Source organism: Python bivittatus, unplaced genomic scaffold, assembly GCF_059951505.1.
Source record: "Python bivittatus isolate LINGU-HERP-01145 unplaced genomic scaffold, Pbiv_v1 ctg000480_np1212, whole genome shotgun sequence".
NCBI lineage: Eukaryota > Metazoa > Chordata > Lepidosauria > Squamata > Pythonidae > Python > Python bivittatus.
In genome coordinates, this window is record NW_028277075.1 from 11300448 (window position 1) to 11326974 (window position 26527).

The 26527-nt window shown below is 36.8% G+C and overlaps 1 protein-coding gene across 6 annotated transcripts in view; it reads left to right on the forward strand.

The window, feature by feature from the left end:
- Window positions 1-26527, forward strand: part of LTBP2 (latent transforming growth factor beta binding protein 2) — a 121280-nt gene that overhangs the window by 9240 nt on the left and 85513 nt on the right. For all 6 annotated transcript variants that reach the window (XM_088145327.1, XM_088145330.1, XM_088145328.1 and 3 more), the window contains exon 3: window positions 11640-11871. In XM_088145327.1, coding sequence (XP_088001453.1) covers window positions 11640-11871 — 232 coding nt within the window. The remainder of the gene's footprint in view (window positions 1-11639; window positions 11872-26527) is intronic.

The window sequence follows — 26527 nt, forward strand, 5'->3', positions numbered from 1 at the left end:
CTCAGGTTTCTTTTATCTGACCATTGTTTTGGTAGCAGCTCTTCCTCCTGTTCCTCAAGTATATTCCTTATGCCCTTGCAGACCATATTTGATTCCATATGTCCATACCTTATACAGACACACATGTATACATCAGCTTTTGTTCTTTAAACATTTCCTCTCCTCACCTTTGAGAATCTTGTCAACTCCATCTAATCATGATTTCAGTTCCACTCTTTGACATATCACTATCATGCAAATCTCTAAATTGTTCTTTTGATTTCATGCCAAATTAATGCCATTTAACTTTTAATTCTATTCAGTCCACTGTCAATATTTTTGTTTGATCAAATTAAAATTCATAAATAGTGCACAAGCTTTTAAAGTTCTGCCAAAATTCTAAATCGGGCAACGCGTTCAACGAAACATTAAAATGATAGGAAGAACTGTTAATATCAAAGCCCTGGAGTAATGATTTCATCATAATCTTAAAATGAGATGTGGGACAAGGTTGCAGGCATGTTCTGAATAATTTAAAAGCTTGCATGCTATTTTGAGAATGTTGAGTTGGCTTGATAAAGGTGTTGCTGTAATAGAGATTTTGAAATGTTATTTATTCCAAATATAGTGTACAAATGATTACTATTTTTTAGTGTTGTGTTCCCTGAATTTATAAAATTGCATACATAAATCTTAAAAAAAGCTCCAGCTGGATCCCAAGACACCTTAAATATAAACTTTTTGAACCATTACAGCAGCTGCTAGGCTCCCTAGCTCAAACACAGCAGAAACATGGCTAGATGAGAATTTGGTTTGTATACTAAGATAAAAGCATGTTAAAGTTGATTCTCCTTTGCCAATATAAAGTGAAGATTCTTCTTATAATTGTCATGCTTAATTATGGCACTTCATTTTTCTGCCTTTCCCATGGTTTACTGGAAATATTGCCTTGCAATTTTCCAATTTGGACCTAGGCAACTGTTAGGTGTTGACATAACCAACATTTCTGTCCTTAATTTGGTATTTATCTGTGAATTTATAAATACATGCATGCATACAAATAACATTTCTGCCCTGAGAAATTCCTGCTCCAAACATAACTCCTACAGCAAGTGTATGAACTGAACAGGCAGCACATACATTTATCGTTGTTGTTAGTCATTATCTTCCATATTGCCTTTCTTTATTTTTACATTTTCTGCATTGATGCTGATTCTTTACTGCAGCGACTGAGGCATATAATATAATTCTTTTCTGATCTATAATTTCCTTCCTCCTGACTTCTGACTATGGATGTCAGATCATCTACAAGTAGATTCTTGAGTTTCTACCACCCAGAAATTCACTGATCATTTAGCCAGCCACCATCATTCGGCCAACTGTCTGGAGAAAATAAAATGGGTTTATGAAGGGAAGCAAATTATTTTAAAAATGGCAGGGCGGAGAAGAAAAATATCGATTTTAAATGTGGAGTTGGCATAAAATCAAAGTGAATTGTTAAGATTAGTGGCCATTTTTTTTAAAAAAAATCAGGATTACACACACACACACACACAAATAAATAAATTAATGATCAGAATTTTGAATGCTTCATGCGAAAATAATCATACATGATAGCTGCAATAATTTGGGATTGCCTGCAAGTATCATGGAGGACTGTTATTTCTGAAAAGAAAAGATCAACTTTCTCCAACTGATACCTTCTGATGCATTGGACTTCAATGCCCATAATCCCCAGTCAACATATCCATTAAATAGCTGGAGGGCATTGGACTGTGGAAAACTAGCATAAAATATGGCTTGTCTTAAAAATAAAAACTGAAGTTTAATGTGTATGTGTAAGAGGAAAAAGTGATGGGGAACCTATGACTTAAATGAATTTCCCCAATCTGGTACCCCTCAGATTTAATGGAATTCAACTTCCATAATGTTTTGCCATCATGACAACTGGTGATGTTACCTGGGGATTATGGGAGTTGCAGTCTCAGTGCACTACAGGGCATTAGGTTGAGAAGGCTACTAAATTCACACATATGCCAGACCATATCTGAAATTCCTGGCATATGGCAGCCATGTTCTTTGCTAAATGAATTTTCTCTCAGTGCATCTGTTATTGTTACTAATGACAAGAAGGAATTTGAAAACATGTTTTTAAAATTCTGAATAAAAAGAGCATCAAGGTTTTTTTGTATCATTGTCAGTCCAAAGCTTGCTTGCTTTTTCTTTCTTTCTTTCTTTCTTTCTTTCTTTCTTTCTTTCTTTCTTTCTTTCTTTCTTTCTTTCTTTCTTTCTTTCTTTCTTTCTTTCTTTCTTTCTTTCTTAGACTGTAGGTGACTTACAGAATTTACAAAATAAAAACAAGATATACAGTCAGAATAAAATTGCTATTCCAACATTCATTATTTTATGTTCCTCCTGTGAATTGTGTATTTCCATTGTGCCTGTATGCACATGAAAAAAAGGACTTCCATTCACCATTATTTCCAATCCTCAATCTTTCGAAAGCAATTTGAAGATCATGTACTGTTCCACTGACCTTGCAGTCCTAAAAGCAAGGAACAATCATTGTCTGCCTCATTTACTTCAGGATGTGGAGAAACAAAACTTTCCTATCCTCTGCCACATACAAAAGAAAATAATATAAATAGTTAACCCTATCCCATCCACATTAATTCAAGTTGTATCAATTTGTTTGGTTGTATGCAAAAAAAAAATCTGAGTAGTTACTATGAGGAACAGCTGCAAACCTATCAAGCTAAATTTCCTCTTAAAAGACCTGCTGGTGTAGCCAAAGTGTTGGAGTTGGAAGACTGAGGGTGGAAATATGCTATTATACAAACTTTTCTGCTACATGCCTGAAATAATAAGGGGCAAATGAGGCTAAGGCAACTGTATTGTTTCATGTGACTAAATATGCCAGTATTTTTTTCCCTTTATGGTATAAAAATATTGCTATGATTTGGGTTTGAGCAGGATGACTATAAAGGATCTCTTCCTAATTGTTAACTCTACTAGAGTAGAGCTATTTAGATGTCAAAACGGATAGGACGAAATGTAAAAGTAAAATGCGTAACCTATAAAAGTTAAAAATATACAGGGATTTTAATTGAAAAGATATAATGAAAACAGTTTGAGATGCTAGTGTATCAATATTGTAACAATACATTTTTAAGGAGCATATTTTTTTCCTTGAAAACATAGTATTTGTTGAAGGAAGAAGAATGTAACTTAGACTCTAAAGGGGCCCATTTGAGTTTTGTTTGTCTTTACCTATCCAGTGAACTATACTGAGGGCTGAATATTGTGTCTGTTGCTTGAAGTGATAAGAGCCTCTTAGCACTTAACTCTGTTCCCTTTCTTTATTTCTTAGGTCTTGTCATTCTTCCTCGTCTTGTCTTTTTATAATCTTTTTTGAATTGTGTTACTTCCTAATTCTTGCTTCTCAAAGTCCTCGCTGATTAAAGTCTTCCACTTGTTCCAGTCCTCCTGCTGTTAACCTGGATGTGCCAAGGCTTGTGCCAGAGAATGGCCAATTCTGCCCTTCGCAAATAGAAGTGCAAGAATTAGCAATGTGTCTGGGGGAGGCGGGAGAGTGGGCTGCATATCCTTCCTGGCAGGGCTGCTCTGAACATTATTCTCAGGAGACTAGGAAACAAGTTAAAGGCAGCACAGGGGACTGGGGGAACTGCAGTGAGGTAGGAAATTGTTGTTGATTGGTCCTTTATAATTAGCTGTTAAGGTTTGAGATTTCCCATCAGGACAGTGTCTGGTATAGGGGGGGTAAGGAAAAGAGAGAATGTTGTATTTTTATGGAAACCGATTAAACTTGTACTTTCCTAATCTGTAGGAATTGGAGTGAAGTTTGTGGTATAGTTCTCTGAACAAATAGTGCATACAGAAATATGCATATCTGTGGGACATAAATGTACAAAATCTACTACAGCATATACAGGAAAGGTGCTTGTCCAAAACGTCTATAGAGTGATAATGGAGTGCAGCTAAATTTTCATGTGATCTTAAAAAAGCAAATGCTTCAACTGATGTGAAGATGAAATAGAATGGAAAATGAATTGGAAAATGAAAGAAAGTAACATTGCTTCATTAATTAATAGCAGTGGGTAATTAAACCAGCAAAGTATTTGAAAGTCTCATTCCCAAATAATCCCTGTTGGTACAAACTAAATATGTGATGCATTTACAGCACTGCAAAATGTTACGTCTTCCTGTATAATATTTTTTCTCTGTTTTTCCTAGCACAATCAACTTATCTTTTAAATAATCAAACCCCTGGGGTCCCTCTGGTTCGGTAATTCTTGACAGAAAAAGAGAGCAGTGAGTGCAACTGTCCATGCGGATTCTCTGTGCTAACAGCTCTGGCAGGAGCTGATAAGGCAGCAGTTGATGACAGGGATCAGACTGAAAGTTGACGGCCAGAACCTTTTTTATGCAGGCCCTTTGGAATGGGAGTGAGGTAGTCCTGTGTTAGACTGGGATCTCTCCTTTTTCTTTCTTTCAAGCCAAGGGAAGAGTGAATGAAGCATGTGAGTGCTGGAAATGGGGAAAAGGAACAGGCAGCTGACTTCTCTTTCTAAGTGGCCGTGGGTTCCCCAGGAATTCTAATGGGGGATAGAAATCTGTTGGGCCTTCTTGCTGTAAACTCTACATCTTATACTCAGTTGTACATGTGTATCTCTGTCCCTCTGTGTAAACTATATGTCACAGAAATGCCATTAATGTACAGTAAACTTATTCTGAGGAAATGGAATCGTAGCTAAATGCTTGGAGATCTTTAGTGTTTGAGTAGGAAGGTGGGAAATGAATTGAATCAACAAACATCTCTGAAACCTCTCACTGTTCTGATGGTGGAAGGATCAATTGGAAGGATCCATTGCAAGATTGCTTCAATGTGTTGAGAAAATATACCATTAAAAGATATACAAGTTCAGTCAAGGAGTCCCAAGAGGTATAGCTCACTTCTTGGGGTTGTTTGGCCTAGAGCTTAGCTTGAAGTAGGAAAATAGAGAAGGCAATCTTGCATCTGTTTTTTCCCAGTCTTACAACTCTGACTTCATATGATTCATTCTCTTGATAGGAAGTTATAAGATTGTTAGCAGTTCTTCCTGCTTTTGCCTTACTTGGTCGTTGGCAATAGCCACTGCTTGGAAACTTTATAGTGTTTTGTCCAGAACCACATGAATGAGCTATGAATACTCATGGCTGAAACTTTTTTTTCTTTTTTCTCTTCCCCCCCCCCCACTCACAGAGCAGAGAGATTGCTTAAACATGGGGGGGGGGGGAGAAAAAAAATGCAATCTCTGTAGGCAATCTCTCCTGTGCCTGACCTGTTTTTTTCTCCTCTCCCCTTGCACAGCTGAGAAATTGGAGAGGAAGGGATTACAAGAGAGTAAACAGGCACACAATGGGGAATACACTGGGCTGTTTGTGTAGTGCTCTTGGGGTTGCCAGCACCACCACATTCCTTTTGATGTGTATTCCCCATTGTGTACCTTCTTACTCTCTTGTAATTCCTTCCTCTCCAATTAATGTAAATACAAACATTAATTCCCTTCTTGCTAATTATCCCAGTGCCCTGGCGAGCTTTCCAAAGGGTGGGGATGGTTGGGAGGCAAACAAAAGCTGAAGGTGTGAAACTGATTAGTCTTGTCAGTTACAGGGAGATGCTGGAGCCAGCTATCCCAGCCCCAGGAAGCATTCCAAAGGGCAGGGGCACAGGGAAAAGGAAAGCACAGTCCTGGTCATGTGATTTCCCACTTAGCAACTGCTTCACTTAAGGACAGAGCTGCCGGTCCCAATTGTGCTGGCCATATGGTGACTACCTGTACAGGGGAAAAGTGCGGAAACTACTCAGAGAGTGGACTACAACATACGTATATTCAAGGGTTTGATTTATTTCAGTGATGTTGTGAGGAACTTGTGATCTCCAGATCATAACACACATGATAAAACTATAGCAGGACTTCTTTGGATGGTTTACTAAAGAATATATCATATTTAAGAACAAATATGATGTAATATCAGCTGATATCACCAAGGAAGAACTTTCAAAATCAGACCAAGCCTTACAGACTTTATTATATCACACATGATCAAAAAGCTGGATCATCTGAAATTGCTGGGTTCTGTGCTGGAATATATTGCTAACTTGGATGTTTCTGTTCTGCTGCTTTACCTGGTGGGTTCCTGCTCTGGATGGGCCAATATTCTATCCAGTTGACTTGTGCAATCCAGATGTGGAAAGCAGGAGCAAGAAGAGTTGAAAGTGACAGTTTGGATTTGGCTGCCAGAATTTCCAAGAGATTTTGGGTAATAGAAATTATTAAAGGAGGGAGACAAGGTTGCTGTTGCTATAAATCTGTCAACTACCTTCTCAATCTGTAAATTTGCAGATAAAAGGATTATTACAAGCATAGGTCTCCAGTGTGTTTTCTACAAAAGGAATTGATTATGCAGGAAATCCCACTGTTCAAGGAAGAATGTGAAACACTGTGTTTCTCAGTTATGCATGTATTCAAATGTCATCAAACCGCTACCACCAAAGCTGATTCTTTTAATGCCAGCTGAGGTTCCCTGGTACAACATCTATAAAGGAAGCTCAACGGTAAAATCAAATCCCTGAAAAATAGTTTCTTAAACTTAGGCATGACTTTTGTTGCCGGAAACTGCCTAGACATGAGAGTCCCTCAGTCTGTATGCTGTGGCTTCCTTTTATCAAACAGTGGCCTTTAGGTAATGCACTCCAGGACATCTTAGGGTTTTTTTTGCCCTCACAACCACCTATAACTTGGACTATTTTGAGTCATTGTTAATCACCTGAGAAAATTCTGGTAAAATAGTATCACTCTCCACTTTCTCAAATGGTTCAATTGGATTTTGTTTTCTTGAGATGGAAGAGTATTGGAATGTCATGAGTTTTCCAGACTGATCAGATAACCCTTTATCTGGTTCTTTTCTTAGGCTCAAAGCTATCTCCCATAAATTCATATTGTATGTCTTGGAGGTTACATGACAAGCTCACAGACAAGCTTTACCTTCTCCATTCTGTCACATGAAGGTGTAATATGTTTTGAAATGTGTATTTACAGATGTACAAGTAAAACATATATGAAAGCAAGCACATGCTCTTGAAAAGCTAGGATTACCAGATATCTGGTGAAAGGAGAACGTGCCCTCCTTTTTGTTCTCATGTCTTCTGTCCAGCAGACATAGCCTTAAAATCAAATATTGTCTGGCTTTTTTGAGTGTCCTTTTTTGGGGGGACTATTTTCACAACAGTCATTCAAACTTTTGTGTATTGTCACCTTGAAAATTGTTTACTTCTTTCTTTCCTTCATTGATCAACAAACTTGACAGGCTAGATTTACATTACTTAATTTATTTCCTAATTCTAGCAATTGGCTTCAATCCAGCCCCTTCAGATCTCTGATCACACTAATCATGTAGATCACACGACTCACATTTCTATGGTGAAATTTGATTCGCACGTTGTCAATTCTGTATTATCATAGCATATGTTCTTGAAAATAAAAATTTGTTGGAAAACTATTGCAATTGAAAAACCAGTCTTTCTGTTGCTGGAAAAAGTAATTTCATATGCATGTAGACCTAAGCACATTTTTCTGCAGTTTTTCCTGTAATTTTTGTCATGGATGCTAAGAAAATTGAACAGTTAGTGTGTCCTCCCCCCCCCCCCATTTATCCTCCTTTTCAATTGTCCATGTCCTCCTTTGCCTGTTCAGATATCTGGTAACCCTATGCAAAGCCCATGATCCCTCCACCCAGAAAAATAGAAACCCAAAATCTAGTTAGCCTGCCTCCCATACTGACCTTCCAGTTTCAGCTAAATCTAATTGGAAACTCTAACCTTTTCCCTTTCTCACTGCCTTTCAAATTAACATTAATTTTTTTTTTTACTCCTATCTTCTCTCTCTCCAGGAATGTCTGCAACAAAGTGGGACAAGTTATGGCAAGTTATGGTGGGTGCTATGGGTTGTATTATTTTTAGAAAGAGTGATATATTTATTACCCACACGTCTGTGCCTCTTTTTTTTTTCTGCATTTTTTAAGCAATTATTCTATTATTGTACACAGCCCAGAGTCGTTACAGAGTTAGACGGCCACATAAATTTAATACCTAAATAAACCTCACCATGCAGTGATGTCACTGCACAAGGCCCTTCTTTATCTGCCAGTGTCACAATGACTGTAAGATGGGGCTTGTGTAGTGACATCACTATGCATGCTCGAATGTAATCAAACTTCCATTATTCCTTGCTTACTGGCAAAGGAAAAAAAAAACAGGCCAGCTGGCTCGTTTTGGGCTGGTAACTGCTAGTTACTGGTTGAGAGCAGACCAGTTGCAGGCTGTTGTTACTGGCCGTTTTTTTGCCACTAAGCAATAACTGAACTGCCATGATAATAGTAATGCTATCTTTTGCTTGGATTTTTTTTTTTAATCTGTGAGTCACTGCCATTGACATCATTGGCTATTGTATGAAAGCCCATGCCTTCTTTTCAGATGCAGAGTATCACCATCTCAAAGCTCCAATCAATATGTCAGTTAGGAGACTCCCAACTTCATCTTGATGAAACATTGATCATCTTGGACATCATAACCATTCTATCTGACCATTCTTTTATTAGGCAGATTAATGGTTTACACCAAAATACCACTTGTCTAAATGTCAGACTTCAAAGTTTGTTGTGAATATGTCTACTCTCCATCCCCAACTCTGAAATATTACCCAGGAGTTACACTTCCAGAATTGGAAGTCAAAGTTTCCAATTTATTGGACATTGCTCCCCAGAGTGCTTTAGATATAGTAATTTATGTTATGAATTATGTCCTATCGATGGCACCAAAAAGAAAAACAGGAATTAGGACATTCTCAGCTGTTCAGTGATAACAAAAGTGTGCATTATTTACCAAAAGCCATTTTTCATCTTATTAATGTGATTGTTCCAAAAACTGACTCAGTGTTCTTTAATAAAAGGTGAAGGATTTCTCACTGTCCCAGAAGCAGAACAGTGCTTATAAACAACGCACAAGGCCAGGAACAGCAGCCTCTTTCTCTCATTAGAGAAATATTTCTGGGAATAGCACAATGCTATTTCAGACATAGGCTTTTAACCATTCACCCTGCCTTAGTGATTTTTCAAGTGCAGGCTGCTGTTTGCCTTAGTTAATTAAAAGAGTGCTTTTAAAATCCTAAAAAGTCTTTTCTAAACAGATGGTAAATTTTAGCAGAGCCTTAAGACCAAGAAACTCTTTGACTTTTTAATCTTTTGTTAAGCAAGAAGCTAATCATTTATATGTCAAACTGCTCTTTGGTTCCACTGGCTGTATCCCAACTTTCTTCTTGGTTCACTTAGATGTCAGGTAACAGAAAAGCTAAACCTTCTTAGCTAAGGACTCTTAATTCTTAAAGTTTAAATATTACCTACTCCAGTAGGAACTGAGTATCCAAATTCTTGAAGTGGCTTTTGGAATCTCTGTCACCAAAGGTTTTAACATTTGACTATTAAATTTTTATATTTGATTGTTAGACTTGGGACAAGATGGCCTTCTTTGAATGGAATAGTAACCAAAGAGTTTATTGTAAACAAAGAAGAAAATTAGATTCAGTTCTAAAACTATAGCTCTGACTTTGAAGGATTTAGCTTTAAGATACTGAAGAGTGGGTAGCCCCCAAATTAAATGTATGTCTTCTAAGCCACATGTTGCAATTCAGTTTAAAATCTACCTTGTGCTCTTTATTTTTCTCCCCACGCTGCCAATAGCTTTTCAATAACATTTCATGTTTCTGTTTTAATTTTCCTTCTGTGTGTGCATGTTTCTCTCTGTGTGAGTCTATATTGTTTACTACCTTATAAATATAATTCATTGGTACGTTTTAATGAATTGTTTATAATATGGAATATCCAGAGGTGTCACTACCTTATATACTTATAAATCTACCAACAGACAGCAAAAATAAAGCACTGAAAATATTGGGAAAAGTTGGTAGTAATTTAGAATTGTTTCTTAAATAGATTCTGGAAATGTTTTACCTGTGTAACAGCAGATGGATCTATGCTGGGCTGTGAACAGAAGGTCATACCTCTTTTCAGCAAATGAACTTTAGCTGTAAAATGAGTGGATTTATTTGCACATTACTCATTGATCATATAACTTTGTGCTTTCTGGCTTCTTTATTATATTACAGGGATGTATACTGTAATTGAGAAATCTTCCTGCCCACCCATACATGTGTTGTATTCTTCCATTTTTTTAATGTGCATGGGTGGGTTAGTCTTTCCCAAGGACACCTTCATTATTCATATAATGACCAATGAATACCAAAATGCAAAGTTTTCCACACAAGGTTCGGCCCCTGTTAATTGCACAAAATTGGCCATAATCAGCGCTAATAGGATGTAAATTTCCAAATTCTCAGTCTCTTCACCACTGTTAGTTACCCATTTGTGTTTTCTCTCCTTTTCTTAAATATCTATGATACTTGCAGTCCAGCTAGTTCACCCTGTGCTTCTGTTGTTGTTTTTTTTATTGGAGAGAGTACCTGCCATGCTTTCTGCTTCCCAGCAATAATAACATTTCATTCAACTTGAAAAGGGGGGAACATTTTAATGCAATTTTGTTAGCATGCTAATCTCACAGGACTTTCCTCTTAGGAACTGATGGAATTTTTTTCCATTGGATTTCTTAGAATGTTGCCTTCACAGTGTTCTGCACTGAACTGGTGACATAGTGAATAGTAGACTTTTGAGGCTTCTCAGTGCATTTGTAAATCATTTTTTAAAATGATCTTCCCTTGCAAACACCTCATTAACAGACATTGTGTGTACTGTACAAGTAGGAGGAAATGCTTAAATGTTATTTTATTTATTTATTTATTTATTTATTTATTTATTTATTTATTATTACACTTGTATGCCGCCCATCTTCCCCAATGGGTGACTTTATGAAGTAAGGGAGAAGGACTATTAATTGATTTGCTGAATATTGGAAGCTCTTAGGGCAGTATACACAGTGACTGAACAATCCGAAAGAGTGAGCATTGATTGTTTGCTGCACACACCTATGACCTTAAATGAAAACATTTAAGAATTTCAGATAACAGGACATCACAATGTGGTGATATCAAGGATTGCTTTTGAAGTGCATTTTGAATAATTAGCATATAGAAAAGCTGTTATTTGACTGAGGTTAATTTAAATTCACTATGTTAAAATGTGTCACCTGAAACAAGCTACACGCATGGGTATTGTCCTGATTTTTAGGGGAGTAGTTACTACATGTAATATAAAGCACTTTAATTTTCTAAATTCTATTCTACTCTAAATAAACTTTCTGTGAAATACATAAACACAGATTATCTCAATATAGCAAAAAAGTAAAGTAACTTTTCTTAAAGTGGGGTTAATCTAAAGGAATTGTCTTCACCTGTTACTTACAGATACAATAATACTTGTGCAGTCAGATCATTTTGAAAAAGTACTTACTTTTTTGTATTATGTCTATGTGCAGAATCTTGTCTTACTTTACCCCATGGAGGTAGATAAATAAGTGCTGCTTATGGGCGATGTAGGCTTATAACAATGGAGATGTCTGCTTCTATTCATTCTTTTCCTTATTTCCTTAGCTGTATGTGATCCTCCATGCCAGAACAAAGGATCCTGTAGCCGTCCCCAGCTTTGCATTTGCCGTTCAGGCTTCAGAGGCTCCCGGTGTGAAGAGGTGATTCCAGAAGAAGAGTATCACCCTCCTGGCCTTGCAACTGCCTTTCAGCCTCCGGCAGGTTCCCTTCAAAAGAGAAGAAACAGTGCAGAAAAAAGAGAGCAACAGCTACCTATCATACAGAAGCTACCAGCTGGGTAAGTTACCTCAGTTATATGCAACAGCTATTATTTCCTTTTTGTAAGTTTTACAGTGGTGAAGTGGAAGGGTAGCTGACTCCATTCTGGAGCAAATGTGGAGAACAAGAAAGATGTATTTGCATACGTGTGTGAAGTCACTCACCAGCTCTGAAGAACTGTGGGCCAAGAGGTTGTCCCTCATCAAATATGTCTGCCTATGGAATGTAAGCTGGATAGGTAGTAAGCTGTGTTGCTATTACTACCTTAGAAAATCCACTAGCCTCAAAGCTGGTGCTGAATTTTTTTCGAGACACTTTTTCTGCATTGTTTCTTCAGTATTATTCTAAACAGTAAGAAAGCAGTCATGCATAAAGCGGACTGCTATCATTTCCTAGGTCTCAGTCAAAGTTGGGAGCCTTCAGTGACACACAACTGCATGGTCAAACTTACAGTATTTAGGACGGAAGCAAGTAACAATTGCTAAATTGTGAGGATATTTTGCTGGTGCTGTTATTATGGGAAAAAAAGAATAAATGCATGTTTTATGACTGGAGAAAAGTTTGAAAATGAATGGTCTATCAGAAATTGTCAGCCATGAATATATAAACTACAGCTCTTTGTTCCCATGGCACCTCCAGTACTTTTTCTTTCAACCCCTATTCCATGTTTGGGCAAAATGATTTTAAAACTTAGCCTAATAGTGCTTTTATGATTGTGCCCTTCAATTAAATAAAAGAATACTATATGTACAAGTAGGCCACTGCAAAAAAACAATTAAAAAAATTGCAGTGCAAAGTTCCAACCATTCAATTCTATTATCTCCCCAGCATAACTTTAGATACAATTTTTTTAAATGCTAAAGCACAAGTCTAACATTCTTTCAAAACAGTGCTACATCTGAAGTTGTTACCTAGCTGGGTAACAAAACATTTGCAAGAAAACAACCAAGCTCAGAGAACCCCAAGGACTCCACATCTGGATTTATAAGGAGCAGACATGCGGGCCTGACAAGCACTTTGGAAAGTGCCAGTCAAGCATTACTCAGGCAGATGTCTTTGTTGAAGCCAGGAGTCTGGGCTATCCTGATGCACATGGAAGATGGTGTCTAGGAGCTGTCTGCAGCGGTCTAAAGTAGCCAGTAGGAGCTGGCTGCTCCCACTCTGACTGCATCAGCAGCCATATCATTATGAAGCATGCATGGCAGATTGTATCTATGGCATTGGGAGAACAGGGAAAACAATTCCTGCTTTGAATCTGGAACAACTGTAAGCTGCTTCAGCTGTGGGATAAGGATGAGATAAGGGAATGGCATAAAGAAATGGCATAAAAAACTTGTGGGTCACGTTCATGCCACTCTTAGGGGGATGTGAGGATAAGTGCTTACTGAACCATATGTGTTTTGGGTGACATTTTCCCATTATAAGGAGATCCTTTTGGTTGTTATGTTCCTGAATGTTTGTATAATCCACAAAACCTGGCTAGCTCACTATGTACTCCTAAATCAATATCATTTATGAGCAAGTTAAAAATCATAGATTCCAAAACAAATCCTTTAGGGACTCCACTTCTTACATTTCTTCATGGAGAAAATTGCCTGTTAAGAATAATCTGCTTTCTGTGTTTTTAACCAGTTAACGGTCCATAAAAGTACAATCCCTCTTATTCCATGACTGCTAAGTTTACTTGGCAGTTTTTGATGATCTCTGTGAAACCCCTTCTGAAAGTCCAAGGACATGCTATTGATAGGTTCATTTCCACCTGTGTGTCTGTTAACAGTCTCAAAAAAATATTTGTCAGATAAGGTTTACCTTTATAAAATCCATGCTGATTTTCCTTCAGCAATGTTTGATACTCTATATCAGTGATTCTCAACCTTGACAACATTAAGATGTGTGAACTTCAACTCCCAGAATTCCCCAGCCAGCATGCTAGGGAATTCTGGGAGTTGAAGTCCACACATCTTAAAGTTGCCACAGTTGAGAATCATTGCTCTATATGCTTGTTTTTTTCTCTGTTTCCACCAATATGTCCAGAAGAAATATCAAGCCAGCCAGCCCATAATTTCCCACTGAGTCCCTTTTCAAAACTGGTGCCATGTTAGCTACTTTCCAGTCTTCTAGCACTGAGCCTGATTTGAAGAATAAATTACATATGCCTGGAGGTCAGCAATTCCACATTTGAGCCTTTAAGTTCTTGGGTGGATACTATTAGGATCTGATGATTTGTTACTGTGCGGTTTTCCAGTATATCCTAGAATTTATTCTCTTGTTACCTCAATTTCCTTTACATGTTCCTCTTTCTTCCCTGAAAAAGTCAGTACAGGCTCAGATATCCGTTCTATGTTTTCTGTAGTAAAGACAGAGGAAAATAATTCATTCAGCTTCTCTGAAGTCTCCATATACTCCTTGAACCTCCCTTTCATTCCTTAGTTTTGTAATAACCGAATAATTCTCCTGGCCAGTTTTCTGCTTCAAATACTGATTATTTAAAGATATTCTTATTGTTTCCCTTAATGTTTTTGCCATATGACCCTCACAGTCTTGTCTTGTCTTGTCTTGTCTTTTTCTTTTCTTTTCTTTTCTTTTCTTTTCTTTTCTTTCATTATCATTATATTATATTTTTGCTACCAGAGTTTGTGCTTCTTTGTGTTCTTATTTATTTACTTGGTCAATGTATGCTTCAAAACTACAGTTGACCTTTGCATGGTCATTTTCATCTCAATGCCCCATATATTTGATTAGGATTTTATAGCACAAACATTTTAAGATTATGTGACCCAACAGCATGCTTTTCCCTTGCAAAAACTCATTACAAGACGTGATTACCCATTTTATGCATACAGATTTATTTTTTGCCATTACTCATGGTTAATATCTGTTTGAATAACCTCTTGCAATCACATTTCTCCCTTGCAATGATGGGATTTAGATTCACTTCTAGATAAATTTTTAATCCTAAATGACACAATCAAAATCACTACTCGATTTTTGCACAACAGTGCAACATTTCAGTGCATTCAGTGCAAAAATCCAGAAAATTTCCACACACTACACCTATCATGTAGCAAGATATAATTAGAAAACTTTCAGTATAATAGAAAGATCTCTTTTTATAGGAATTATTACTATTAATAAGTCTGTATTAAAATAACATCATTTATACTAAAGTCAACCATTTTTAATTACCCATTTGCCGCTCCACAACATACCTTAACAATTAAGATGTATTTTATAAATGATAATATTACATTTAAAAAGACAGTTAAATGCTTTTGCTGTTTCTGGTTGGAATTGCAAAATATGCAAGTTTAGAAGGATTTTGCACAGCCTTTCACTGTGTTAGGTCTCTATATAAAAACATTATTTATATCTATTGCTTGCAGATCAAAAGGGGAAGACAAAGTGGTAAAGTAACAGTGGGGGATGGTGAGAAAGCCAACATTAATTCCCATTTTGCATCTATCTTCTGTCAGTAGAGAAATGGATCCTAGCTGGTCATTATTATGTCACTGAGGGAATGAGGTAACTGCGGTTTAGGATACGTAAGGAGAGTGTAACTTTGCTAATTTAAATCAGATCAGATTCCACAAAGGCCACAAAACCTCAGATAAGTAGATTTATTGAGGAGTAGCTATGAAGCTATTACTAAAGAATTCCAGTGATTTGCTTTGTAGCAAATCCAGGCCCTATTTATATTGAAATCAAGGTTCAAAATTATTGCATCTCTTTCTCCCATGCAAGTGATGTAAGAGATTAGCTGGTTTAGTGGTTACAGTCTTGGCACAGTAGCAGAAATGACAAGAAGATGCATAGATTTTGACATCTGCTTGGTATGAGACCACCAAAAGTCCTAAAGCAGGTGGATAGTCTTAAATTCTCCATAATGTCTGGCTGACTTACTATCATAGTAGAGCTTCAGTACTTTTCTCAGGGAAGGGAGAATATATAACTAGCCATAGGAATGCAATTCTCCCCATTCCTAGAAAAGGGAGAAGATAAATCAGGAGAGATCCCTGAAGGTAATCTGTCTGAATACTTACCTAAAACATAAATGTTTTGCTGTTGCTCTTTGCAAATTCATTCAGTGAAGTTAGGGGTGTTTTCCAGCTTCCAGTCTCACCAACTGAAGCTGGTGGTGAAAGAGGGGGGAATATTCCAACTGCAACACAGAAAAGGAAAGCAGATCACAGGGAAGAAAATATTGAGGCTTGCATAAAGGATCATATGCAACTAAGGGTATAGATCATGTGAAAATTAAAATGGGGAAAAATTGTGCCCACTTGAATTGATGTGTGACTTTCTGTGAAGTCTGTAGATGTTTCAGCTTCTTGTGGTCTGTTCAAACCACAACAGAGTATAAGGCCTTTCCAAGAGGAAGGCCAAGAGTTCCTTGTAAAAAATGTCAGAGTTTCCTTTAGTGGGCAGTAGCTGTCTAGAATAAAAGGCGCAAGGGGAAATTCTTGTCCCAAATCGTCAGCTGTCTGGAAAAGCAAAAATCAGAAGTATCCATTTGAAACACAAAGGGACAAGTAGGGTCTTGATGGTGGGGATGGGGGCTGAGAGACAGAAGCTTGTTTCAGTGATAGGCCTATTGTGCACTAGAATCCGACTCAAAGAGGCCTCCCTTCATAGTTTACAAACTGCAAAATCAGGTACTAAGTGATGAAAATTTCACTTCTCAGGCTTAGCGTACAAGTTGTATTGGTGAAGATGTTCAGCTACAGTTCAGACCTGTTCAGTGTGAATAGCTCGATGTTCAGAATAAATCAGTAAGTCAGATATGGAATCAAATAAGATTCCAAAAAGTTGTGAAAAATCTTGTTCATTAATGCTGTAAGGATCATAGAAGCATTCACTAATCTGTAGGGCTTTACTGTGCATTCACCTTCCATAATACATGGCAAAAGCAGTCAAGTATTTGTGAATCATGTGGCAATACCTCCTAAGATCCAACTTGGTAAAAATGTGTGCCATCTCTAATAGTTCCATATATTGGAAATGAGAGGAAGGAGATAGTTCAGAAGTTCAGAAGCAGAGTTCAGAAGCTAAAAATTGCAGGCCACCCTAAAAGAATCAACCTTCTTCTTGACAAAGTATTTACTTATTTATTTACCACATTTGTACAGCTGCTAAACTTCATAGTGACTCTGGGCAGCATGCAGTATTAAAAATGAAGTAATAATGAGAAAATAGTGAACATTTTGGAAGAGCAAAACCAACATCTTCTTAGAGATATAACATGTCCATATGTGGATGCGCTAGCTGGGGAGACTGAATGTTGGCTAATCACGTCTGTAAGTCCTCATTGGTACATTTTTTTAAGCAATAGTTCTTCAAGTGACATAGGAAAATGGTGTTTAGAAGGAATTTGAACCCCTGGGGCCAAATTTATAGAACAATCCCAGAATATGGGGGAGGAAGCAAGGTTCATGCTTCCTCTTTCCCCCAAACATCAGTGTAATTAAGTAAAAGAGGAGCTGTTTTGGCTGTGAAAAATGGGGGAATGGGCTGGAAGTTGATGAACTTGGCATTTTTGGGAATTAAATAAAATGTTTTGTCCCACTAAATATGCAAGTTGTCGATCTGAAGCCAATCCACCCCCAGTACTATAGGCACCATCACACACTCTTCTTTTTAGTCTGAAAGGATGCTGCCAGACTCCTGATTTTTTTTATTTCTAATGGTTTGGTTTTTTTTTCATTCAAGAGTTATCCTGTCTGGTTGTTCTATAAATAGGGCTAAGTCAGACTTGATGCTACGGGGTCTTAGGAATAATTCTGGCGTATTTAGGGCTTGGGGTGATAGGCTGTGTTCTGATTTTTATTTGTTTGCTTGTTTTTGGTATAATGATTCCAAGAAAATGTTCTCAAATGGTTAGAAACATACTTTCAATTATGGCATAAATAAAACAAGATTTAGATCAATGCTTTAGATTTTCTTTTGGTTTTAGGGACATGATAAAGTGGTTAAGATGCATTTGATTCCAAATTGATTTATACTTCAAGAAGCCTTTTTACTTTTATCTCTTCACACAACTTTAATTGAATGTGTAAGCTGTTATATAATATTCTTTGCCAAGGTTATCCAGGATTCTTCCTGGATAAATTACAGTTGTCAGAGAAAATGAGTTTACTTTTCCACATTTTATGCTTATGGCAGGGTGGACATTTATTTCACTTCAGTTATAGATTGGAATGAAGCTTGTGAAAAATTTCTCTGAGATGAGAACCATCTGAATGATATCAGCATATGCTTTCTGATGTAGATTTTTGCCCTTTTATTCTTAAAATTACGCCTTCATTTCTATGCAGGTATTACTACTACAGTATTATTTTGTTGCTGCTGTTTGTTGAATAAGTTAAAAAACAATACTGTTGATGTGATTTGAAATCTACCCTCTTATAAGTTAAGTCCATTATTTACATTCTAAGTTCTGGACGAACAGAAACACAATTGTCGTCTTCTTCTCAGCAAGCTAAACTAAACTCTGCCCCCTAAACAGGGGAATAGGCAAGGGATGTAATAGCTCTTGATTAGCCCTGTTTGCCCAACTAGACAGCAGTACCTATCCAACTAGTGCTTGAATGGGAGACCACCAGGTCATTCTAGGACTGTAGGCAAGGCTAAGAAGTAAAAAAAAAACACCAGAAAACAAAACAGAAAAAGGCAGCGCCAAACCAATTTTCTATTATTGCCAAGTAAAACTACATGGATTTGTTCTTGGGGTCACCAGGAGTTGAGTTCACCTATTTTTTTTGTTGTAGCTCTCTTCAGGCATTGTGTTATCTGGAGCACTTCCTATGCATAGGAGTATTTATTAGCAGGAACATTGTATATCATAGTAACAAGATAAAATTGGATGCATTTCTCAAGTTAAAAATATATTAATAAGAGATCAGCTACTAAGGAAGCCAAGTATATTTGGCTTTTCTACTCCTGTCTCAGAGTGATGGGATAAAGCACTTGAATGTATTAAAGTCCATTCTCTTGGGAATTCTTGTGGCTTTCTGTGTTGTGGTTACTGACTTGGCCTCTGGTTTTAGACAAGTAAAGCAGGGCACTTTCTCCTACGTAATGTGGAAAGAGATAGGAAAAAATTAATTCCTATTTACTGCAATATCTTGTACTCCAAACAAAATCTTTACAATTATTTCCTTTGTTACAGATTGATAGACTGTGTGGTGTAACTAAGTGCAGTGCATTTGTTGAGGTACTGCTTGCTCCAGCCCAAAGAATGGACTCTGTATGTTCTGCCAGGCCATTTAATGACCACTTCAGAGACTAAGGAGGGAAAGACCCAGAGGGCCTGGCTGTTCATTTCTGTAGCTTAGCCTGTTGGTGCGGTGTCCATTCTTCTCTAGTGACTCAGTGGAAAATTACATAAGAGAAGGAAGTGAATCACTGGCATATGGTTTAAGTGGCTTTGAGTAAGAAGGGCGGCTGGCCAATAGGGAAGGCAGTTGGATGAGACAGAAACTAAAAAAATAATTGCCAAGAGGTTTAAGATAAAACAAAACATTATGGCTGGTTGTTAAGAGGTTATCATGATTACACACTTTCTTTAAAAGGTATTTCCAGATCCATAGATTATAGATTTCTATAGAATTACCAGCACTTTAGCAATATCCATTTGGGAAAAAATAATTTTTGTAACTCTTAATGAGAAAGATCAAACAGTCCCAATGAAGTAGAAATGGTCTCAGATCTTATGGAAAGTATGACGCAAACTGTTTCAGTTGTGTTGTTTTTGTCTGCTATTTGTGTGCATTTTTTGCTCTAAAAAATCTTATCTCCTATATAACGTCAGTATCCAAATATTGTCTGGGGCTTATAAATGGATAACTGAAAGCCTGAAGTTCTACTTCATGATTGTTGTACATTGTCTAGTATGAAAGGCAGTGTGGCTCTCAATACCAACATGAAGAGAGAGTGACACTGGGCTTCCGGCGGGGGATTAATGGCAGCTTGACCGATTCCTCTGTCTAGGAATCAATGCCACAGTCACTGGGGCTAGGGCAGGATCCCTATAGACCAAAGAATTCTCCAGATGTAAAGGAGAATCCATGAAATCAACCCAGATGCTCTCTGGACAGCCATTTCTTGCAAAGAGACCCTGAAGCAGAAGTCTTTGTGATCGACTTGTGGTGAGCAGCTGGGAGACGGGGCTTTCCCATCCTGTTCAAGGCTGTGGTGTAGCCGAAATTTAGGACACTAAAACTGACCTTCCCATTTCTAAAACACATTTTAAATGGTTTATTACTCTTTTAGATGAAGAGAGGCTTTTTTTGGCAACAGATAAATCTATCTACTTGGTGTTTTTCATATTTTTAACACATATTTAAAAATAAAAATCTGATTTGGACTTTGGGATTTATATATTGAGCAAAAAGTTGAAGGGCTGAATTATTGGTTGTTTTTATGAAATGAGTGAATTTTTTGGGGGGAGTTAAAAAGTTAATTTTGTTGAATCTGTACTTGTGAGATCAGAGCTTGAGATTGCTGGTTAAAGATCTTTGTGGGAAAGCTGCTTTTTAAAATTTTGCTGCAATGCTAATTGGTGGAGTGTTGTAAACAAAAGTACTGTGAGACCTTGTTTTTTACCCATCTTTTTCCTATGTGCGCTGCTTGTTATGGTTGGAGTTCAGCAAAGGAATGTAAAGAGACATTTACAGATTTACTGGAAGATTTCACTACTAGAATTCTACAAGTGATAGAAACTAAATTTGAAGCCTTTGAGAAAAAATTAGACAGATTTGATAGTGATATTGATTTCCAGATAAAATTGGATATTGAAAATAAGAATATTGATGATGTTAAATAGTGTGAAGTAAGGGAATCTTCAGAACATGAAACCTGAATAAGAAATCTGAATTTGGATGGAGGGCTGGATGATTTGGTTTATCTTGAGCCTGGAGACAATGAGTTCTTTATAAAGCCCAAATTCACAACATAATTTTTTTTTTTTGACAATATCCAGATCATAAAGCAGAGGAGTATTTTGGAGACTTTTCTTTTTCTGGATCTTATTAAACCTTTGAAGATGCCTTCGATAGTAATTTTTGTCACTTGGTCCTTTTTTACTATCTGAGATCTCACTTGAAGAAAAGACTAAATGTCAAGCTCCCTGAAAAGAAGAAAAAAGAATTTAAAGTGGACTTATGGGGCTAAAGTTAAAATGTACAAGTTATGATTTTGGGTTGGTAATACTGGAATTTATTTTTGGACTGGGATTATATGATAATGTTTATGGATTTTATCATTATAAAAAATAGACTTGGGTATTTAATAATGATAGATTAACTGATACTTCAAATGTTGGTAAGGACCTTGGGATAAGATATCTGTATAAATTTCTTTAATTTTGTTTCTATTCAGAAATTACTCTTGGGATTTTTGCTTGTAACTGAAAGAAATGAAATTTTGACTGAGATTTGATATCTAGAACTGTTTTTGCTATAGAAATATTGTGTTTTATTGATATTACTAGAGTAAGAAGTTAATGTATTATTTTACTTATAACTGTACTGAAGAAAGTCAGAAGCTGTCTTTTCTTATTTTCTCTCTTTTTCTCCCCCCTTTTTTCTTTTTTTCTCATGCTTCTTTATCTATTTCTTTCTTTTCTGCTTTTCTTCTGATGTTTTTGTGTATTTTATTCTTGTTTGAAAATTACTAAAATTCTTATTAAAAATGAATTGAGAGTGACACTGTGTTGACATCCTATTCAGGGCTTCCTATGAGTATATGATTAAACAACATGAACTATCAACAGCTGCCCATCTACAGTATGCTGTTCTCTGATCCTGGGCTTGAGAAAATTACACAGTGGTTGCCCACCTATACCTGAATTATAAAAGAGCCAAAGAAACAATATTTAGATATGTACTGAAAAACTGAAGTTAAGATTTGGCCAATTCAGTTTTCTAGACATGGTGCCAAGACATTCTAGAGGTCAGTTCTTGAGCAATTTCAGAATATCAGAAAATGATACAGAAACATCCCTGTCCATCTCTAATCCACCTCTAAGTGGTCCCTGCCCCTGATATTAGTTAGGAATTATGGGAATTGAAGTTTACCCAATAAATCTGGAAGTCCCCAGATTGAAGAAAGCTGATCTAAATTCAGCCTTAATGGATGGCTGTATAGACACTTTGGGTAAGGGAGTTAATTCTTTGTATTTCATCATTCTTTGTTAAATGTGATTTGTGACTTTTTTAAAAAAAATAAAGCCTGCTACATCATTTGTTTCTGCATTTATTCATTAATTGTCTCTAAGAATGAAAAGTGCTAAAACCTAATGCATGGGCAACTTCATTATTGAATAGTATTCTGTTCCAAGCAAGAGAATATATTGACTGTCCAAATATGCTTCATGAATACATTTATTCATAATACATGAACACATTTAAATCTTATTAGTAGAAAATGATGAGCGGTGTTCAATGATGTTCACTCTAACTGATAACACAACACAACATAATGTAACATGAGCCAGTTTGGTGTAGTGGTTACCAGGCTAGAAACCAGGAGATCATGAGTTCTAGTTCTGCCTTAGGCATGAAAACTGAGTGACCTTCGGGCAGTCACTTTTTCTCAGCCCTAGGAAGGAGGCAATGGCAAACCACTTCTGAAAATCTTGCAGGGACTAGTCCAGGCAGTCACCAGGAATCAAGACTGACTTGAAGGCAATATATATATATGTGTGTGTATTTATTTATTCACTCTATATAATATCTTGAATGAGTTCTTTTCAGCCTTTTCCCCTAAAATTCTTTTAACTGGGGATGCCAAGTTAACTTTGGGAGCATTTGCAGGTAAAACATGTCCCTTTACCATTAAAGTATGGCCCTTTTATTATTTGGTGTAAGTCAGTTGCATCTTACATGTATTTCCATTCATCCAGGAAGTGCTGCCAGTTTATTAGCAAGGGTATTGCTCCACCTGTACTCTGGCATAAGACATCTGGTGTGCAGATTCTAGTCTTTCTCATAGTGATGTTGCACCTAACTTTATCACCCAATAAAGTTAAAAAAACAACAACAAATGAATTTCAGGGGTGAAGTAATGGAGGAGTACATGGTGAGGCAAGAATTTTATGCCGTTGATGTATTATAGCTGTCCCAGAAAAAGATGATTTCACTAAATTGGATACCATTATTTTATTTGTGCCTGTTTAAACTCTCCAGAGAAGTTTCTCTGATTCCTTTTAGAGTTCTCTGGTAGGTGGTATAGCAAACTGTAAGAAAGGTTTATGGGAACATTAAAAAAAGAGAGAGAAAATATGTTTATGTTCAGTGTATGAAATAAACAATGGAAGAAAATAATCCAAGAACAATTTGTACTTTGGAGACCAGGGCAGTGGTTTCTCAATATAACTTTGGCTGACATGCTCCACTGTTTGTGAACTTTTAGCCAAATTAACCATCGGAAAATTATTTTGGAGTTCCTGATAAAATTAATGTCTCATTGTAATGTGAAACAAAAAACATGGAAGTTTTTTTCTTCTTCAATGCTGAATCTTGCTTGGGTAGTAGGATTGATTTTACATATAATTCTGATCTGAGAAGTGTAAATGTACAGCTTGCATATTCTCCATATTAAGTTGTATATCTCCTAAAACAAAAATTGAAAACACTAACAAATATACAAAATATCTCAATATATCTAACACATCACTCCTATTACAGTACTGGCCACTATCCAAGCATGTGGGACATAAGGGGATGTATTTACCTGGTTCCAGAAATCCATAATGGCTTGCAATTGATTGCAAAAACCATGACAAAAGGGTCAGCTATAGTTTATGCTTGTGGATGTTTAAGTAAAGTAATTTCTCTGTATTTGTAACCCAGGGAATGGTCTCTAAAGAGCTATATTCAACAGTGAACTGCAAGTCCTTGAGTTCCTGCTACCACTTCCTGTAAAGGAGAAGTCAACAATGTAACTAGCACCAGTAGGAGAGGGACAAACACCAGCCAAAAAATTATGTGGGAATCTGAGAGAGAATATTCTCAGTACTGGTGCCCTAACTCTGGAATTTCTGCTTTCTTCTTATAAACCTTGTAAATTCTCAAACCAGCTAAAATCTTACTTGCTTTAATTGAATCTGTACTGCTATGTTTCTTGTTGCTGTTCTCATTGTCCTGAAAAATATTTTAATGTTGCAATTTTCTGGGTTGATATGTTGGTAGTTTATGCTTTTAATATTCTGCAATGTAAATATACGTTGTTGTAATTTTGCAGTGCATTTTGGGACTATGGTTCTAATGAGAAATTAGTAACACATTTTTAAAATACATAATAATGATTATCGACATCCCAGAGAGAGGTTCACCACAACTGATAGGGTTTATAAATACTGAACCATATAGGAATAGTCCTTCTAAAGCATAAAAGATCTGGCTTTCCCAGTTATTGTCTTCTGAATAATTTAAGTTAACCTACACATTTAAGCACTGCTGAACTCATAATCAGCTTAACTGATAAGTTACATAGTGCTAGTCTCCCAATATTGATGCTAGGGAGACTTCCACTTCTTGTCTTTATTGAGAATATTGGCAATATGTTCCTCTGTTTCTTTAAGAGGGATGTAAGTGAAATAGAAGCATCAAGAGGTGACATCCCAGGGTGTTAAAGTATCTGGAAACCAACTCCCTGAGGAATATTTGAAAGGGCTGGACATGTTTAGCTTGGAGAGTAGAAGAAATGATAATTGTCTTTAGCTATCTGAGCAGCTATTATATAGAAGATGAAACACTTCTCTGCTGTCTCAGGATAAAAACCAGTGGATGGAAACTGCTGAAAGAAAGAAGGTTTGGGTTAAAAATTAGAAGAAACTTCCTAATGATAAGGGCTGATTGACAGTAGTGGGTTTCATATACATCATGGCTTGTTTTAATGATGGTTTGTTGAATAAGGGTTCACACAACACATTAAGTCAAAGCTAAACTAGGTTAAGCTTAGCACATTGTATGAATGTCATAAATGTGACTTCCCCAATGTAGGCATTCCCCTCAGAAGTATAGACTTTCCCATAAATTCCCATAAATTCTCTGCCTGGAAATTCTGAGAGCATTGGCTATTCTACCCTGTGGCAAGAGCACCTCCTTCTATCTGGCCACTGCCCTCCACAGCCATTTTTTCCTTACAAGTTCAAAACTGGAATAGTAAAAGGCTGAACTTTTTTAAAAACAAAGTTGCTCACAGAACTGTGAAATGAGAGATCTTTTAAAATAAATAAATACATTCAGGTGGAATTGACAAGAGTTCTGCCACTTTCCCTTTCTAGCCCAAGTGACAGGAAAAATGGTAAAACTCTGGTGTCTTCGTAATTTTTGTGGGTCCAGGAGGGGTAAAGAGGCAGGGGAGTCTTCTGCTCAGGGGCCATGATAAATATGGTCCAGATAAAACATCAGACCACTACCATGGGCAAAGATGAGGGAGGGCTGGAAAAGTAACTAGCGGAATATCCAAGGTGACCGTTCCCTTCCAACAGCCACATATGGAAGAAGTTTTGATGTCCACTTGAAGTCTCAGTATCAGAATGTTCACCTCAGCAACTTCAAGTTCCCAGCTATACCAACTGCGTATAGATGGGACAAGCAAATGTGTTTGTGTAAAACAAAGTGTAAATAATATACAGTACTCCCCACACAAAAAGGCAATTGGGAAAAACTGAAAAATAAAAAGTCTCTCCCTTGGGGAATCTCTCTCTCTCAACAAAAAGATTACAGTGGCAGTGGCAGCAAGTTTAATTGCAGCGTCTTGACTTCAGCTTACGTATAGATATACTGCAAGTATCCTATCTCATCAACAAGACAGCTGAAATATTGATGGACAGAATAAGATGATTATTGTATAGACATCCATTCACCATTTGCCTATACCTAAAGACACCAGTCCAAGCTCCTTATCTGTATACCCCCTTCAACCCTGGCTACCCACAAGCTTCAGTCCAGAAGATCTGGTGATTAATCTCTCGTATCATTCTAGAACATATTTAGACAAGGAATACTAGCTGGCATCCTTATAAATATTGAACAGAAGAAAGTAGATGGAATGAATTTTTAGAAATTATCTACTCCTCTGTTCTATGTTCTACATTATTATCCCCTGATCATCTAGAGTCTTTTTAATGGAAAGGAAAGTGGGGGGCAGGAGGAGAGAGGAGGAGGAAATGGAAAAGTCTCTTCATAAATCTCAGAATCCAAACTGTTGAACCAGCAGGATAGTTTGCATGATCATATTTTATAATTATATAAGCCGAGATGTGAATTAGTGTTTTGTCTGTGAACATATTCTCTTTATGTGAGCTCAGATTAATCCAGAACACTCCAGCTTCCCATAGTTTCCCAGTCTGAATGAAATTGAAAACTATGCTTACAAGTTACAGAATGGATATTACATCAACTTTAAACCATAATTTAAATATTCTGGCCTGTTCTGAGGCTCTGAACTATACATTTTCAGTTTGGACTACATGGAACACTATGATTAATTAAAAACATATTATTTTGCTTGCTCACACTTCAAAGGGAAGAGACTGTGTGGATGAACAAATAGCTAATTCATATTCCAGTTCATTAAACTTCATCTGTACAGGATTCATGTTGCCAGATAAATCAAGTTGAGGAATGAGTTTGAAATAATAATAATTACTGAACAAGCGATCAGGAAAC